The 18,735-nt window shown below is 44.4% G+C and overlaps 1 protein-coding gene across 5 annotated transcripts in view; it reads left to right on the top strand.

Moving 5' to 3' along the window:
- Positions 1 to 15,858, top strand: part of slc7a11 (solute carrier family 7 member 11) — a 105,523-nt gene extending 89,665 nt beyond the window's left edge. For 3 of the 5 annotated variants that reach the window (XM_086024119.1, XM_086024120.1, XM_086024118.1), the window contains 2 exons: positions 13,088 to 13,265; positions 14,657 to 15,858. In XM_086024119.1, the coding sequence (XP_085880245.1) occupies positions 13,088 to 13,265; positions 14,657 to 14,712 (234 nt within the window). In that variant the 3' untranslated portion in view covers positions 14,713 to 15,858. Of the gene's footprint in view, positions 1 to 3,722; positions 3,797 to 13,087; positions 13,266 to 14,656 lie in introns of those variants that run through there. The other 2 variants (XR_015085770.1, XR_015085771.1) reach the window with 2 other exon arrangements.
- The last annotated feature ends 2,877 nt before the right edge of the window (positions 15,859 to 18,735 follow it).

The raw sequence follows: 18,735 nt of genomic DNA, 5'->3' as shown, positions 1-18,735 counted from the left end.
ACCTGTCCCTCTGCATGAATTATGGTTCTGTGTTAAAGCACTGGCGACCTCTAGTGTCTAAATTTGAAGCCGAGAATTTAGGTCATTGAGGTCAATTTCCCCAATTTAAGCCAATGTTGCTCCTAGGAACGTAGTCCATTCAATATATTTACCAAATGATCCATCACTTCACCTGGCCATGGCACTTTTGGTGAATCTTTTATATTCCACGTAACACGACAAGTTGTGATGTCATTTTCAGTCGACAAGACAAAATTGGCTAATTGGCAGAGTTGGCTAAAAACAAGTGCATTTTGCTGCTTCACTAATATTCCACAAACTCAAAATTAATCAGAATGCTGTATAATTGTCCGACGGCACACATCATTGCAAATAGCATGAGGTCTGCCTCCTTTGCCCTGCATCGTGGTACCAGGCATGGTTGCTCCCTCTCTCCCCTTCTTTTGCTTTGGCCGTGGAACCATTGGCCATTTGGCTTCGAGACGAGGAAGGGGTTGAGGGCATTGCAAAGATATGGCATTACTCATAAGCTGTCCCTCTATGCAGACGATTTGCTGCTCTGTCGAACCCTTCTTGGTCTGTCCCCGCAGTAATAGAAATCTTGTCTCAATTTGGCAAGTATAAGATAAGATAAGATAAGATAAGAATGCCTTTATTGATCCCACAGTGGGGAAATTTTCATTGTTACAGTAGCAAAGATATAGGTCACACAGGGGCGGCGGCATAATGTGGCCATTAATGTATAACATTGACGGCAAACATTTAGAATCAAACCTATGTAGATATGCGCAGTAACATGTGTATATACACATGTGTATACACACCAACCTACATCTACATAAAAATATGAGGAACACTCATTTCGGCCTGTACATAGTACAGAGGAAAAAATACTCTAAGTGACAGTGCTGCAGTGCTGTAGTGAAATGTAAGGAACAGCATTGGATAAAAATAAAACTAGACTAACAGTAGTGGGGAATGTTGAGTATTGCACGGTATTACAGTAGTGGGGAATATTGGGTATTGCACGATACGAGCTCAGGTGCAGGACTGCACAATTGCACTAATGACCGCCAGTTTGTAGAGACTACACAATGTTCTTGTTAAAGAGTCTGACAGCAGCAGGCAAGAAGGAACGGCGGAATCTCTCCTTTGCACAGCGAGGGTGTAACAGTCTGTCACTGAAGGAGCTGTGGAGTGCTGTTAGGGTTCCCTGGAGGGGGTGGTCCGGGTTGTCCAGCATTGATGACAGCTTGGCCAACACCCTCGTGTCCCCCACCGAGTCCACAGAGTCCAGGGAGCAGCCCAGGACAGAGCCGGCCCTCTTGACCAGTTTGTCCAGCCGCTTCTTGTCCCGGGCCGAGACGCCGCCTGCCCAGGTGACCACTCCCTGGAAGATGACCGATGCAACCACCGAGTCATAAAAGTTCCTGAGGAGTGTCCCCTGAACCCCAAAAGACCTCAGTCTCCTGAGTAGGAAGAGTCTGCTCTGACTCTTCCTATAGAGGGCGTCTGTGTTGTCGCACCAGTCCAGTTTATTGTTCAGATGAACACCCAGGTACTTGTAAGTTGAGACTCTCTCAACATCTGTTCCCCGGATGTTCACTGGTGCAGGTGAAGAGTGCTGGCGCCTACCGAAATCCACCACCATTTCTTTGGATTTCCCCGCATTGATCAGGAGGCGGTTCTGCTGGCACCAGTCCACAAAACCCTGAGTAAGTTCTCTGTACTCCCGATCATCTCCGCCTGTGATGAGGCCGACAATCGCAGAGTCGTCAGAGAACTTCTGCAGGTGACAGGTAGGGGTGTTGTAGTTGAAGTCCGAGGTGTAGAGGGTGAACAGGAAGGGAGCCAAGACAGTTCCCTGTGGGGCCCCCGTGCTGCAGAGGAGCACGTCAGACACACAGTCCTGTGTCCTCACATACTGTGGCCGGTTTGTGAGGTAGTCCTGGATCCATGTGGTGAGGTGGTGCGCCACCCCCGCCCGCTCCAGCTTGTCTCCCAGTAGGGTGGGCTGGATGGTGTTGAAAGAACTGGAGAAATCAAAGAACATGATCCTCACAGTGCTCCCCGCCTTCTCCAGGTGGGAGAGTGAAGTGTGGAGGAGGTAGATGATGGCATCATCCACACTGATGCCAGGCTGGTATGCGAACTGGAGTGGGTCCATTGAGGAGCTCACCAGGGGGCGCAGGTGGACAAGGACCAGTCTCTCCAGGGTCTTCATCAGGTGAGACGTCAGCGCCACTGGTCTGAAGCTGTTGAGCTCCTTCGGGTGGGGGGTGTTTGGCACCGGGACCAGGCAGGATGTTTTCCATAGCTGGGGGACCCTGCCCAGCTTCAGGCTCAGGTTGAACATGTGCTGGACAATTCCACACAGCTGGTCTGCGCAGGATTTGAGGAGCTGGGGGCTGATGCCATCTGGACCCGCTGCCTTCCTCGCCTTCATCTTCTTCAGCTGGTTCCTCACCTGAGATGTTGTGAAGGCCAAGGCTGGACAGGAAGGAGTGGTGGCTATCTGGTGTAGCTGGGAGCTGGAGACTGTGGAGAAAAGAGGGGAGGGGGTGACACGCCCAGCAGGAGGAGTAGGTGGAGACTGCAGCAGGAGAGACTGAGTGGAGGCAGGCATCTGATCGAACCTATTGAAAAAGAGATTTAGCTCATTTGCCCACTGCAGGTCCCCCCCAGTCCGGGTCTTGGGTTGTCCGTGGCCTGAGATGGTCTTCAGGCCCCTCCAGACTCCCCTGGCGTTATTCTGCAGCAGCTGCTCCTCCATCCTCTTCCTGTAGGACCTTTTCCCCTCTCTGATCCTCCTCCTCAGCTGGCGCTGCACAGTCCTCCGCTCCTCTATGTTGCCTGACGCAAAAGCCCTCCTCTTCTCCTTCAGGAGAGCTTTTATGTCTGGTGTGATCCAGGGTTTGTTGTTGGAGAAACACCTTACTGTCCTGGTGGGTATGGTGTTCTCCATGCAGAAATTTATATAGTCTGTAACAGTGTCCGTTAGACTACTAATGTCTTCCCCAGTAACAAATTAAATTTTGGTAAAAGTGAACTTTAATTAATTCATTAATTTGAATTAATCACTTATTTAGGACGTCGTTAACACACTCCTTCCTTTTTAAAACTACACAGAGAGGGTTTCGGTACCTAGGTGTGGTTGTTACTCAATCCTTATCCTTATAATCTGAATTTTCGCCCGTTAACAGATAAGTGTAAACAGGACTTGGCTCGCTGGTCCGCTCTTTCGCTGTCACTGTACGGCAGGGTTAACTTGGTGAAAATGTTGATGTTGCCCAAGTTTCTCTACTTGTTCCAACATATTCCATTTTTTATTAAGAAATCTTTTTTTTGCCAACTGGCTCGCTTGATCTCTTCATTCTTGTGGTTGACCAAGCCTCCCCGCATCAAGAAGGCCATTCTACAGTTACCTAAGCATAAAGGAAGCCTGACATTGCCTAGTTTAATCAGGTACTATTGGAAAAGTTAATCATTGGTTGGATGGAAATCCTGAAATGTGAGTCAAATTGAGTTAAGGTCCTCAAAGTTTTCGCTTCATTCTCTTCTTACCGCACGACTGCCTCTTAAGGTACACAATGTTTCTCTGTTGTCCTTAGTGCTATAAAAATCTGGGTTCAGTTTCGTAAAGCCTATGGATTAATCAGTTCTTGTACCTGTTTCCGAGAAGCACCTTTTTACACAATCCAATTCTGACCCTTCTTTTGCAGGTTGGTTTGACAGGGTCTTAACATGGACTAGAGATCTCTACTTGGATGACCACTTTGCTGACTTCAAGGAACTTGTAGGCCAATACCTAAAATACATTTTTTTTCACTTTTTGCAGATTAGACACTGTGTTCAGGCTACTTATTCTAACTTCCATAACCGTCCACCCGAGTCTTTGATTGACGCGGTGCTCAGTCTAGATCAGGAATGTCGAACTCCGGTCCTCGAGGGCCGCTGTCCTGCCTGTTTTCCATCTCTCCCTGCTGCAACACACCTGTTTCAAATGATTAGCTCATCAGCAAGTTCTGCAGGAGCCTGATTCTGATCCCAATCGTTTGAATCAGGCGTGTTGGACGAGGAAACCTCTAAGACATGCAGGAGGGCCGCCCCCAAGGACTGGAGTTTGACACGCCTGGTCTATATCCTGTTCAAAGGCATTCTATAACGGCCATTTACACCACGAACCTCAATTGCTCCTTTCTGCAAAACAGAACTGGGAGGGGGAGATTGGAATAACGATACTTGATGACCAGTGGGAGCGCATCTGTAAGCTTCATTCCTCTTCTATTTGCGTTAGGCATGGTCTGCTTCAGTGCAAAGTTCTTTTTAGGATACATTATACAAATGCAAGGCTAGCAAAAATTTACCCCAATGTCGATGACAGTTGCAATAGATGTAAACAATCACCCGGCTTATCACAGCCACATGTTTTGGTCATGTCCTAATCTTGTTAATTTTTGGCATCACATTTTTGATACATTGTCAATGGTGCTCAATGTCGAAGTTGACTTCGACACATGTACAGCCCTCTTTGGTCACCCTCCCCTTTCGACACCAGATATGCTGGCGGCTAAACGTCGTGTACTGGCCTTCACGATTCTTTTGGCGAGACGTTTAATTCTATTTAAATGGAGCGCATGCTTCCATTCCCGACACATAACAACTGGCTTCAAGGAATATTTAAATAAACTTGTGATCTGCCCTGACAGCGAATAGATGCCCCTCGCTACCCCCACCTTAACATTTTATTATTTGTGTTATTCCTTCATTTATTCATTTCTACAATTTATTTTGATTATTTATTTTTTTTAATAATATTTTTTTAACCATAAGTATTTTGGTTTTGTGAGAGCATTAAAGTATGAGTGGTTGTTTACTAAGAATTTGGTAGTGTTAAAGAACAGGCCATTTATGCTTGTGTTAATTGTTCTTTGTTGTCTTATTATTCCATGTCGTCAATTCCGCCTCTCTGGGTGCGGCGCTTTCCTCTTAGCCCTATGATGACACAATTGGTTGTAAAGTACCCAGTCTTTATGTCTGCTAGAAGAAAATAAAAAGATCTATACAAAAAAAAAAAATGATTTAACTGGAGGAAAAGCGAAAATGCTCTGGATTGTCCATAACGAACACCATGTTCGAACATAAGGGTGTCCATATGTGCACTTGGCACCAGGATACCCTAGGCCGCAGTTCGTATTTCGACTTTGTAGTCATATCATCGGATTTGCAGCCGCATGTTTTGGACACTCGGGTGAAGAGAGGGGCGAAGCTGTCAACTGATCACCATCTGGTGGTGAGTTGGCTCCGATGGTGGGGGAAGATGCCGGTCTGACCTGGCAGACCCAAACGTATTGTGAGGGTTGGCTGGTAACGTCTGGCAGAATCCCCTGTCAGAAGTAGTTTCAACTCCCGCCTCCGGCAGAACTTTTCCCACGTCCCGGGGGAGGCGGGGGACATCGAGTTAGAGTGGACCATGTTTCGTGGCTCCATTGTTGAGGCGGCCGATCGGAGCTGTGGCAGCAAGGTGGTCGGTGCCTGTCATGGCGGCAATCCCCGAACCCGCTAGTGGACACCAGCGGTAAGGGATGCTGTCCAGCTGAAGAAGGAGTCCTATCGGGCCTTTTTGGCCTGCGGGACTCTGGAGGCAGCTGACAGGTACCGGCTGGCCAAGCGGAATGCAGCTCTGGCGGTTGCTGAGGCAAAAACTCAGGTGTGGGAGGAGTTCGGGGAGGCCATGGAAAATGACCTCCGGACGGCTTCGAGGAAATTCTGGTCCACCATCCGGCGTCTTTAGGAGAGGGCACCATTAACACTGTTTATAGTGGAGATGGGGTGCTGCTGACCTCAACTCGGGACGTTATGGGTCGGTGGGAGAATACTTCGACCTCAATTTTACCGACACGCCTTCCACTGAGGAAGCAGAGCCTGGAGACTCTGAGGTGGGCTCTCCTATCTCTGGGGTTGAAGTAACCGAGGTAGTCAAAAAGCTCCTCGGTGGCAAAGCCCCGCAGGTGGATGAGATCTGCCTCGAGTTCATAAAGGCTCTGGATGTTTAGGGGATGTCATGGTTGACACGTCTCTACAACATCGCGTGGACATCGGGGACAGTGCCTCTGGATTGGCAGACCGGGGTGGTGGTCCCCCTTTTTAAGAAGGGGGACTGGAGGGTGTTCTCCAATTACAGAGGGATCACACTCCTCAGCCTCCCCGGCAAGGTCTATTCACAGGGGCTGGAGAGGAGGGTCCGTCGGAAGGTCGAATCTCGGATTCAGGAGGAGCAATGTGGTTTTCGTCCCGGCCGTGGAACAGTGGACCAGCTCGATACCCTCATCAGGGTCCTCGAGGGTGCATGGGAGTTTGTCCAACCAGTCTACATGTGTTTTGTGGACTTCGACCATATCCCTCGGGGAGCTCTGTGGGGGGTGCTTCGGGAGTACGGGGTACCAAGCCCCCTGATAAGGGCTGTCCGGTCCCTGTACCACCGAAATCAGAGTTTGGTCCGAATTACCGGCAGTAAGTCGGATTCGTTTCCAGTGAGGGTTGGACTCCGCCAAGGCTGCCCTTTGTCACCGATTCTGTTCATAACTTTTATGGACAGAATTTCTAGGCGCAGCCGAGGTGTCGAGGGGGTCCGGTTTGGTGGCCTCAGTATTGCATCTCTGCTTTTTGCAGATGATGTGGTACTGTTGGCTTCTTCAAGCCGCGATCTCCAACTCTCGCTGGAGCGGTTCGCAGCCGAGTGTGAAACGGTCGGAATGAAAATCAGCACCTCCAAATCTGAGACCATGGTCCTCAGTCGGGAAAGGGTGGCGTGCCCTCTCTGGGTCGGGAATGGGATTCTGCCCCAAGTGGAGGAGTTCAAGTACCTTGGGGTCTTGTTCACGAGTGAGGGTCGGATGGAACGGGAGATCGGTGCAGCGTCTGCTGTGATGCGGACCCTGTATTGGTCTGTCGTGGTGATGAAGGAGCTCAGCCGAAAGGCGAAGCTCTCAATTTACCGATCGATCTACGTTCCTACTCTCACCTATGGTCATGAGCTGTGGATCATGACCAAAAGAACAAGATCTCGGATATAAGCGGCCAAAATGGGTTTCCTTCGCAGGGTGTCCGGGCTCTCCCTTAGAGATGGAGGAGGGACTCAGAGTCGAGCCGCTGCTCCTCCGCGTTGAGAGGAGCCAGTTGAGGTGGCTCGGGCATCTGATTAGGATGCTTCCCTGACGCCTCCCTGGTGAGGTGTTCCGGGCATGTCCCACCGGCAGGAGACCCCGAGGACGACCCAGAACACGCTGGAGAGACTATGTCTCCCGGCTTGCCGCGGAATGCTTTGGGATCCCTCTGGAAGAGCTGGAAGATGTTGCTGGGGAGAGGGAAGTCTGGGTTTCCCTGCTGAAGCTGCTGCCTCCGCGACCCGACTTCGGATAAGCAGGACATAATGGATGGATGGATGGGTGGATGGATGGAGAAAAAACATTTTTTCTAAACTCTTACTCAAAAACGTTAAGTTGGAAACAGGTCTGTAATTATTAAAAACGCTGGGGTCAAAATTTCTCTTCTTTAGAAGGGGCTTCACCACCACCGTTTTAAAAATGTCTTAGAAATGTGTGAATTTGGATCCAAACGGCAGGTTGTTGGATTTACCTGGGAGAAAACTCGACCAAGTGTCCTTGCATCATCCAGGGCAACCCTTTTCAGTGTTTTCTCATGTAAATATGATTGTCCAGGTTTATTAAAACTTGCGTTTTGACAGGCTAAAAGACTGGATCTTATGTCATCGATTTTACTTCTGAAGTGGTATGCAGTGTCCTCACAGAGAGCGTCTGTTGGTCATGTACATTAAAATCACCAGTTATTAAAATTCTATTGTAAGTGGAATATAAAATGGATAAGAATTCTGAAAACTCTCTAATAAAAGAAGTAGAGTGATGGGGATCTCTGTAAACAGTAATGCAGAGAATAGGGGGACTGCTAAAAACAAAGGGATGATGTTCAAATGATAAATAGTTGCTAAAAATGATCTCCTTTGAGATAAGAGTATTTATAAAAAGTGATGCTGTCCCGCCTCCTCTCTTACCATCCATGGTAGAAAATAAAAATTTAAAATTCAGTGGGCAAGCCTCGGGAGAGCAACTGGCGCATCTGTACCAAGCCATGTCTCAGATAAAAGAATACCTTGTAAGTTATTGTCTAAAATCAGGTCGTTTAATGTCAGGTTCACACCAAGTGAGACATTAATAAACAACGCACACAATGAGGAGAGAAGACACTCGTCACAATATTGTCCTTTTTACTTGCAAGGAGAGGACAGGGAAGTGTAATATTACAGTTCCTAAAACCCTCTGCCCGGCTCCTGCGCCTCCTCTCTTTTTATTTTCTTCGGAGACCCTGATTACAAAGGTGTTCCAGCTCTAAGGGAAAGGGGAGCGAAAGCAGCTGGAACACTCTGAACTTGTTTTGTCTGTGTGTGTGTGTGGGGGGGGGTGTGGGGGGGGGGTGTGGGTGTGTGCGTGTGCGTGTGCGTGTGCGTGTGCGTGAGCGTGAGCCATTATCATACATATGTGGAAGCAAAGCACACCAAGCAAGTTGGGCCTAGATAGCGAAAAAGCTAAAGCTAAACCCACAAGCTAATAAAGCTAACAAGCCTAATAAAAAAAATTAACACATGAATTATGATATACATTTTTATTCTTACATTCCCCCCTGTTTTTATATAATATAAAGCTAAACCTACAAACCCAATAAAGCTAACAAGCCTAATCATGAAAAATATAACACATGAATTATGATTTACATTATTATTCTTACATTCCCCCTTGTTTTGTATGTAAGAATAATAATGTATATCATAATTCATGTGTTAGTTTTTTTTATTAGGCTTATTAGCTTTATTAGCCTGTGGGTTTAGCTTTAGCTTTTTCCATATCTAGGCCCAACTTACTTGGTCGCATTAAAACACTGGTATCGGATCGGGTGGTACTAACAAATAAAACGCAGATGCCGGTTATCGATACTGGTATCATTATTTGAACACAGCGCCCATATGTGAGAGGCGCATGCGGAAGGAAAATACGAGGAGAAGCCTTATCCATTATTAGCGTTATGTCTACTTATGTCTAGTTTGGTGAAAAAGGTCGCTATAAGGACATACATCGCCACATTGGAGGCAGTTGCTTGGGGGTACTTTGATGCTATCAAGAGCCGGCAATTACTTTGGGGGCATGTCGACTGGATCTTTGTTTAATGGTGTAATGGTGTAAGTTTAATGGTGTAAAACGTTTTTCATGAAATGGTTTGTGTCCAGATAAACTCATCTTTATGACCCGTTGAAGCTTTTCGAGCTCGCCTTAGCTTGCTAACTGCCAACAAAGTTTGTTTACAACACATCGCTCAGCAAAATGTTCTATAATGTTCCATCAACGTATATGAAATTTGTATGCCTATATAATTAACAGATTAATGTTGAACTTAATGTTGAACTCGGACTTTAGTGCGAACTAAATCTTGAATTAAAAGTAAAAAGAAAACAATACATTCATCAGATCATAACCTTGTATGTTGTGATGGTGTTAAGTGGTCACGTTGAAGATTTGACAGCCATTGTGCGCGTCTGCTTTCAAACAACTTCGTTTTTGCCTCCTGTTAGTTTGAATCACTGCCGGTATCACAAAATAAAATCTCTAGTTGACCGATTAGAGCAACCATAAACAGCACAGGTGTTAACTATTTTTAAAAACACATTACGGACTTCTGTTATCTCACTCACTTGACCGCCTGCCCCTCTGTCAGCATACAAATGTGACGTCACGCATTGGGGCGTCGGTTAGAATCACAGAATATATTTTAGAAGTACAAATGCTGCACCTTGCTTTATTACAAATGTACATTCATGTGAATACAGTATGTATCCCATGTCTCACTCTCACAAGCACAAAGAGCTATGAAAATAGATTGTGTACTCAACATATGTATTTTGTGTGTATATGTTACTACAGATACCAGTATTTTGTGTGTATATGTTACTACAGATACCATCCAAGTAAGTGTGCAATTCTTTAGAATTACAATAAAAATTGCGCTTATTTTGGATTTTTTTCAAAGGACAAGGTATCGGTACAGTATCGGCATCGGACGATACTGTACAGCCAGGTAGCGGAATCGTATCGGGGCCAAAAAGTGGTATCGGAACAACACTAGTTCTTAGCATGGAAAAGGGGGCATGAAAGTCTCTGTTCGTCTGCTCCGACTGTCATCTTATTGTCTCATTCATCCCCACATGAATAATGAGGTGGGATATGGATGGTAGACGAGAATCAAAAACAGCGGGCAGGATGTTTACTATGTCCATAACTTTGGCTCCGGGATAACAGCGGGTGATAGTGCCGGAATAATGTGTGTCTCTGATGATGCTGTCACCGACTATGACAATGATTGGTGGGTGATGTGAAGAGGGAACGCCAGGGACCCACAGCCAGAGGGAAATTCCTGACCTCGTCCTCCAGGGCGTTGCAGTCGAGGCCGAGTGGTGGCTGAGGATGGCACCAGTGAATGTCGCCGATGATGTGGCCCACTTGTGTACTGGCACACTGCGCCCTTGAGTAGCCTGACGTGTGAGTGGGTGACCGGGCGTGGACCTACCCCACTCCAGGGTTCCCGGCCGAAATCATCGCTGTGGGTAGCGGGGAATCCGAGGGAGCACCTGGGACCCTAGCTCCAGTGTCGGATGCGGCAGCAGATGTGTCCGACCGCTGGAGCACAGTGATGGTAGCAGGAGAATCATTCACCAGAGCGACAAATCAATTTTCCAGGACTAGTTGGGGGCGGTTGGTTGCTTTGAGCCAAACCGACAAGCCTGTTAACATTTTCAGGCCACAGGGAAGCTCGCCTTTTCTGTACATGCCCAGACAATGAAAACAACATTTCACAAGGTGGCTGTTGTTCCTAGGTACTTGCGTGCAAGGCGGGCAATGTCATTGTGTGACACTTCATGTGCGGATGACCATTCCTGGGGACAGTCATCCATGCCAGCAAGAGGCTGCGCCTTGTAGCGCTCTAGGCATTGCTCAACACTGTCCACCTCTTCTTCAAATGAAGACTTACAAGCTTGAGAGTTAGCTTCTTTGAAGGTGGTTAGGGTGTGGCCCAGCTCTCTGGCTGCGCAGGCCTCTCTCTTTCCATCTCTTGGAGCAAGGCTTGGGTCAAGTCCCACACCTCAGCCCTGTCTGGTTTGTTAAGACACTTGAAGTCTTTTAACCTGGAAATGAAATGAAAGACACCTTTAACACAAGTACAGGTGTATGTATAACAGAACTGTAACAATACACGCAGCTCTATAGTGCTATATTTTTTTTAATCTACAAGTAAATAACACACATGGAGGGCGGAGGGACAGAGGTTGAGAATGAGAGGGATGTGGAGAAGGAGGGAGAGAGGATGCTGAGGATTAGTGTAAGAATGAAGCATGGCAATCGAACCTTGGGTCAAGTGCTGTGGCAACTTTCAGCCATGTGATGCTGATCTCCTTGTGCGTATCCATGTCTGCTGTAAAGCTTTGCTTAAACTTGACCATGTAAGCAGGGTCCTCCTCAGTGACCTCCAGTACACATGAGAGATGACAAAATGCTGGAAGTACTGCTGAACAAAAGACAATCTTGTCTCCTCCCAGAAGATCAGACACATACAGTATCTCGAAATAACATAGAAAGACACGTTACTATGGAACTAAGTAAACCTACTGTTTTTCATACTGAACTCACTCTCTCACTCACACACACACAATAATTTATATTAGTGTTGTTCTGTCAGATATATTTATTAGGCAAATACATGCACACAACACAGATAGCTAGGATCTACACAACAAATTAGCTCTCCCTGCAGTGTTCCAACACATCCTCAAGCTTCTTGAGTTTCTCCAGCTCAGCAGCTGTTGGCATAGCGACGGTATGTGTGTGCAGGGCCAGCGTAGCTCTCAGGGGCTCAGCATTCTGCAGGACGCACTTGATAATTTCCAAAGTACTATTCCATCTGGTTGGTACTTCATAATAGTGAAAGCATGGGAGTGAAGCTCCCAGTCAGGGTAAAAATATAACGGGTAGTTACCCTGAGGTACTGTAGTTGTGGTTACTGAGGGACATCCAGTAATCACCGGTATGCACATAATTTGCACCGATGTCAATGTTATTCTATGGTGTGTGAAGATAGAGTATACAGCAGGGGTCACCAAACTTTTTGACCGTGAGAGCTACTTCTTGGGTAATATTATGCGAGGGGATACCATTTTGATACACACCTCTGAAATGAATTTGCTCAAATTATGTTTACGTTACTATTAATAATGCTATTCATTTATGGGACAACACTGATCATGTTAATTCTCACAATAACTAGGAAATAGATACAGTAAATATATGCACTACTTTCTATAAATCTCTGCTAGTGTTTACATTTCAAATGATCACTTCTACAACGTTATGAGAAAATAATGTCCTATCACTGGTGAGCTATTTATAGAACAGGCCCGCGGGCTACCCATGTGGTCCTTGGTGACCCCTGGTGTACATTATGGCCGGAGAATGACTGAGTTTGATGAAAAACAATACTGTTCGAACAGAAATTAATGTGGGAATGCCAGCATGTCATGCATTTATTTGTGCCTCAATATTGATGGGATCGTGGAGAAATGGACAAGCCATGTTTGCTTCAGATGGGGGGAGACTGTGAGTCCCGAGTTTATCTTATCCGGCTCTTTGAAATGGCTAATTCAGATCATCCCTCTTTTTAGGGTTAACTTTTTATGGGTTTTTACTTAACCTGCTTGCTGGAATACCCTTCTAGAAAATAAACACACACAGATGGATGATAAGGCACAGCTGGACATGACACAAGTGGAAGGAGAGAGATGATTGGAAAATGAGTATGCAAGGCATATGCGGGAGGACCATAACAAAACAGTGGTGGAACTGATTTTGAGGCAAACTCGGACAGATTGAGGAAATGAACCAGATCAACTGAAAATGGGACATTCACAACCTGATTATGAATTGTGTTTATAGACATGTAAACCCATTATTCTCTCCTGCTTTCTGTCCAGGTACCGATTTTCATCCCAGTGGTGTTCAGCCTTACTTGTTTCTTCATGGTCTTCCTCTCGCTGTACTCTGACCCACTCAACACAGGCATTGGATTTGCAATTTCCCTGACAGGGATCCCGGCCTACTACATCTTTGTACACTTCAACCGTAGGCCCAAGTGGTTGCAAAGGGCTTTAGGTAAGCCTCAACCAGTGGTTACTGTAAAATGGATCAGTAACATACAGGTTACATGATATAGTCAGTAGTGATTTGAAAAACTTGAAAAACAAGTCTAAAATACTTTGTTTTGTGCATAGTTCCATTGTCACCTAAATACCAATATCAGAAGCTTCTACAATCATAACCCCACAACCGCATACAATGAAAGGATCTTGACAGTGAAAAAATGCAAAAGACAAAGCCGTTACTCAAAAAAGCTTCTCTTTTGCAATAATTAGCTTTTATTTAGTGTTAGGGTTAGGTGGCACAGCCCGAAAAGGCAACGTGTGTGTCCCCCTTCTCATGGGCTCACCGCCTGTGAGAGGGGCCCAAAGTGGTCGGGTGCACTGTTAGCTGAGCGACGGCCAAAAGCAGAGAACTTGGCGGTCCGGTTCCCGGCTCCAGAAGCTGTCTCTAAGAGACATGGGAGGGAAGGACAAGATGTTTCAGGATTAACATTATGGGCCTGTACAGGTTCTTAACATGCTATGTTGTAATGCTATCTTTTACTCCCATAATGTTTCACAAACCCTGGGCTGTGGAGTTGCAACAGGTCGCAGACCCATTTTTATAAATTTTCTACAAGTTTTCATTATTCTTATCATTACTGCTATAGCAGTTACACTCTTCGATTTATGTTGACACTATTGTGATGACATTCGAGTTGACATCAACGACTTGATGACATCATTGATGGTTTTATGGTACACTGCTGTTAAGTGTCTATTGTTGGTACGTGTGATATAAAAAATGAAGCTCTCATTAGCACACCATCATTGTCTATGCATTATTGGACAAAACATTTTTGTGACAAAGATGGAGCTTCAATTCAAGCTGCTGCCCTCATCACTTGCCTGTCCCAAAGAACCGCCAGTCGCATGATCCCACTATAGATGTCAAACTCAATGCCCAGTGTCGGCTTCAGGTTTCTTGCAAATTGTCTTCAGTTTTTAAAACTGAGATATGATATATTGCAAGCATTTTTCATTACCAATCCCTCCTTTGAAATAAATTGAAATATAGTTGAACAGCCAATTATTTAATGGCTTCTGAGTTCAAAGCTAGTTATCCATCTATTTGTTGTATATATGTGATAATATAAGGCAAGCATACATTTATATGGGTTGATTGTCTTGACGTCCTCTAAGGGACACCATAACGACAAGGACAAAAATTTGTTTGACATCCCTGCACGATATTAATCTTTTAAGATTACAATATATTGCGCTTTGGTCCAGTTCCCTTTTTATTTTTAATAAGATTGAAGACTTAATAAGATTGAATGAATTATGAATATTGTTTGGTTTGTGAATAGCAATTAACAACGTTCATGCAATGTGTCGCTCATGTACATAATTTTCTGTGTATAGATTCTATCAACAGAAGCTTACAAATTATCCTGGAAGTGGTCCCTGCAGAGCAATAATGGCAACCACATCCTGCAAGACGTCTTTGGACTCATTACTTAGTACAGCTCTATATATGTTCTTCTTTGGCTCTCAATGGAGGCAGATGCTTTTTACTCTGTTTCCTCCCTCCCCTTATCTTTACAGCTTGCTAGTTTTGTCCTGTACTGTCTTGTCAACAAACTATCACCCAAGCCTTCCTATCCTCTGAAAATCAAATTCTGGAACTAATCAAATGGACTCCCAACGCAATTGACAAGTATTTTAGACGAGACTGAGACTTAAGGCTGACTAAAATTAAAGTCAGCCTGACTTGAAAGCGTCTGTTATTTTGTCCAGGCCTTTTTCGAAGGTCACCATTTCATGGACGTTTTTACGGTTAGAGGCTCTTGTCCATTTATCTCCCTTACCACTCCTTCTCCTCTCCTTCGGGACATTTGCCAGTACTCACGATGCTGTCTCCACGTCAACGAGACGCAGACTGATGCACACACAGACACACTTCACACAATGCAATAGGCAATCCGCCTTTCTGTTCCCATTACTTCCTCTGTGACAGCAAAGCTACCGAGAGGTGTCCGCGCACCTTACAGCTGTTGGCCTTAATGTTTGCCTGTTTGCTAAGTTTTTTGTCTTATACATCCATACTCTTGCCTTATAGGAGCTCAGTCTCCGGCTGTCCTCCCCCCTTATATTTTCTTCCCATCTATAAAATTGAGGTGTGTAAATAAAGACGATCCAGCGGGCTCCCATTCTGTGTCCCCCTGCTGGTCTTTGTTTTTCTATGTTTCTCAGGCAGGTTGTGTCTGTTCCATTTCATTGCACCCTGTGGTACAATGACAATGAATCTATTCTGATCACGATACAGTCAAATAGTAAAATCAAACAAGTGCCTTGTACAACCATAATTCAAACCTGTGTGTGATTTCCTTCGGTAATAGCCTTTGAAATTATTTTTCAACAACTTTTACTAATCAACATTGCTGTATGTCATTTTCTTAACCTCAGATATACAATACTTTGTTACGGGAGCAGTGGACGTGGAAACAATAACATTTAATCTTGTCTTTTTCTGTGTTGAGCTGTTTTTCATAATTTTTTTTTCAAATGGAATAAACATTTTTAACATTTTCTGCCAAAAATGAATTAAAAAAACATTCACAATATTTCTGTGGTCTGAGTTTTGATGCACTATGGCACACAATACGTGAATATTTATGTTTTCTTTTATGTTTTCTTATAATGGACAAATTGAGGCAAAGGTGAAACCATCCTGATCATTCGGCATGCCGTGCTTGTATTCTGTAAATTCAATGCACCATACTTCGGCAGGAGGGGCGGGGCGGGAGGATACAAATATGTATCCCCTAGTAACTTTACCCTTTACCTAGGAAAAAGTGATCCTGCTCATATTTACTAGAGTTACCGTACTCAAAATGTCAGGAATACACAGAGTAAGTCAGTTGATGTTTGGGGTTCACCTTTCTGTGACTTGGGGGGGGGGTTATATATCCCCTAGTAATTTTGCCTGGGAAAAGGGGATCCTGCACAGAAATTCTGGCAGGTTAATTACTGCATGCCCGAATATGTATCCTCTTTACATTTGTCTGGAAAGGAGGAAAGTTCTCAATTACAATTTCTTTGCAAAACGTTTTTATTATATCAAGTGTAAATGTGCATAGCTTTCGAGCTGCTTTGGTGGAATCAATTGCTTGCAGAACGTGTTAAATTGTATTGCATAATTCGCTGAATAAAATACTGACAAGTGCATGCACTTTTTTCTGGAATACATGTGCATGTTCTCTAACAGTAGACCACCCATCTGTACCTTGCCACTTAAATTTGATGACGCTGGAAACATCATATTCAATTTCAATTTCTTGATTGTCTCAGGCATCGATGACAAGTTGCGACAATAGGTCACACAAAAAAAAATTCAACTGCATCAATTGGATAACTGCCGAAAAAAAAAAAAAAAAAAATATATATATATATATATATATATATATATATATATATATATATATATATATATATATATCGTATTTTCCGGACTGTAAGCTGCAACTTTTTTCCTAGATTTTGAGCCATGCGGTTTATAGACCGGTGCGGCTATTCTGTGGATTTTTCTTCCACCGCTCGGGGCGCTGTAACCGTAATGACAGTACAATTCAATACAATACATTTGCTGGATGTGACTGCAGGTGGAGGAGTTCAACAGGCGAGGGCGCCATAAACTAGGTTATTGCATTAGGTGCTATAATGCTTTGATTCTAAGTTTTCCTAGAGGTTCATGAAGTGTACATGAATGCAATTGGCTGATGTTACGTCAGTTCTGTTGTTTCTATGTGAAATGCTATTGTTGATTTAGCACGTCGTGAGTTAGATTGGCTGACTTTATTAACATAAAACAAGACAGTTGCATATGTAGAATGTAGTAGAACAATAGATGGTGGAGTCTGGTGGACATTAGCTGACAAACTGGAGCGGCAGTCGGCAGTGAAATGAAGATAAGCACTGTTTATTTTCTCTTGGTTCTCTTCTGTTTTAATCAGCAACGTTGCTGCAGTGTTAAAAGGCACTGTTAGGAAAGAATCTGCTCAGGTACATACATGTACATTTACAGTTCATAATCGTTCTGTAAATGCGGTAAACATAAAAGTTTTCAACATAGATAGGTGCAGTTTATTTACGTTTTTTTCCAAAATATTCTAAAAATAGAGTGGGTGCGGCTTATATAACAGTGCGGCTTATAGTACGGAAAATACGGTGTGTGTGTGTGTGTGTATATATATATATATTAGGGGTGTAACGGTACACGTGAGTGTATTGATACGTTTCGATATGGCATTTTCGGTTCAGTCCACTTATTAACGCGAGCTTACGCACGGGCGCTATTGACTGTTGCATGCAGGAGAGGAGAGTGGCGGCACAACAGTGAGAGCCAGAAAAGAGCCAGAGCTCGAAGGTCCCCCCCGTACACTGTGGTCTGCTGTTTGGGAACATTCTGGCTGTCCTGTTAAAATCACCGATGGGGAAAGGTACGTGGTTAAGTCCGAAAGTTGCCTGCCGACATTGCTACATGAGATGGGCGGCAGGTAGCACGTCCAACATGCACGACATCATTCAACTGTGAATGTTTCTTAGACGAGTGAGCAAAAACGTCAAACTTAAATAGCGAGATTTATCATATTGTAGCGTCTTCCAGGAACATGCCTCAGAGGTAGGTTAATTATCACATTTTATTAATCCAAGTACAGTGGTACCTCTACTTACGAGCGTCTCTTCATACGAAATTTTCAAGTTACGAAACGCCTCAACAGGAAAATATTGCCTCTAGTTACGAAATAAATTTCAGGATACGAAAGGTAAAAGGTATGGGCTGCTACTAGCAGTATGGGCTGCAACTTGCAGCTCCGGAGTTTCTTGAACGCAACATACTCATAGCTGCTCTGCCATTGGCTAGCCTAGCATCTTCCTGGCATCCCATTGGCTAAGAGGGACCTCTACCGTATGTGCCTATGTGTGCAGATAGACAGGTAGAGCGATAGATATGTGATAGATATGTCTATGCCGTGTCTTCGTCATTCGCCCCTCGGGCCATGAGGTGTTCTGATAGTTTTACGTGAATTAGAAACGAGGAAAAGAAAAAAAGAGGAAAATCATTTATTTTGTCCATACAAACAAAGCAAGAGATAATAGAAAAGTATGAAAGGGGGATGCGTTTGGTTGAGCTCGCCAAAGAATATGACCGTAATGTATCGACAGTCGCCAGGTTATTAAATCAGTTCTTTACAAAACGCCAGGCAAAAACCACTTCTGAGAGAGAACATGAACCAAAGAGGGCAAAAAGCGATGAAGACAGCAATTAAAAGGTTAAACGAGCATCATTTTTATTCCTTACTCTATTCTTAGTTTTTTTTACATTATGCACAATTATTGTGCAATAATCTAATTGTAACATATATTTGTTACATGTTTTCATGCATTTCTATGCTTTGTAAAACATTTATTAACGGATTAGGGCATTTACATGGAAAACG

Source organism: Filicampus tigris, chromosome 2, assembly GCF_054856515.1.
Source record: "Filicampus tigris isolate MCC_2025a chromosome 2, RoL_Ftig_1.0, whole genome shotgun sequence".
NCBI classification, from domain to species: Eukaryota; Metazoa; Chordata; class Actinopteri; order Syngnathiformes; family Syngnathidae; genus Filicampus; species Filicampus tigris.
The sequence above is the reverse complement of the archived record's forward strand: the minus strand, read 5'-3'. Positions and strand labels throughout refer to the sequence as shown.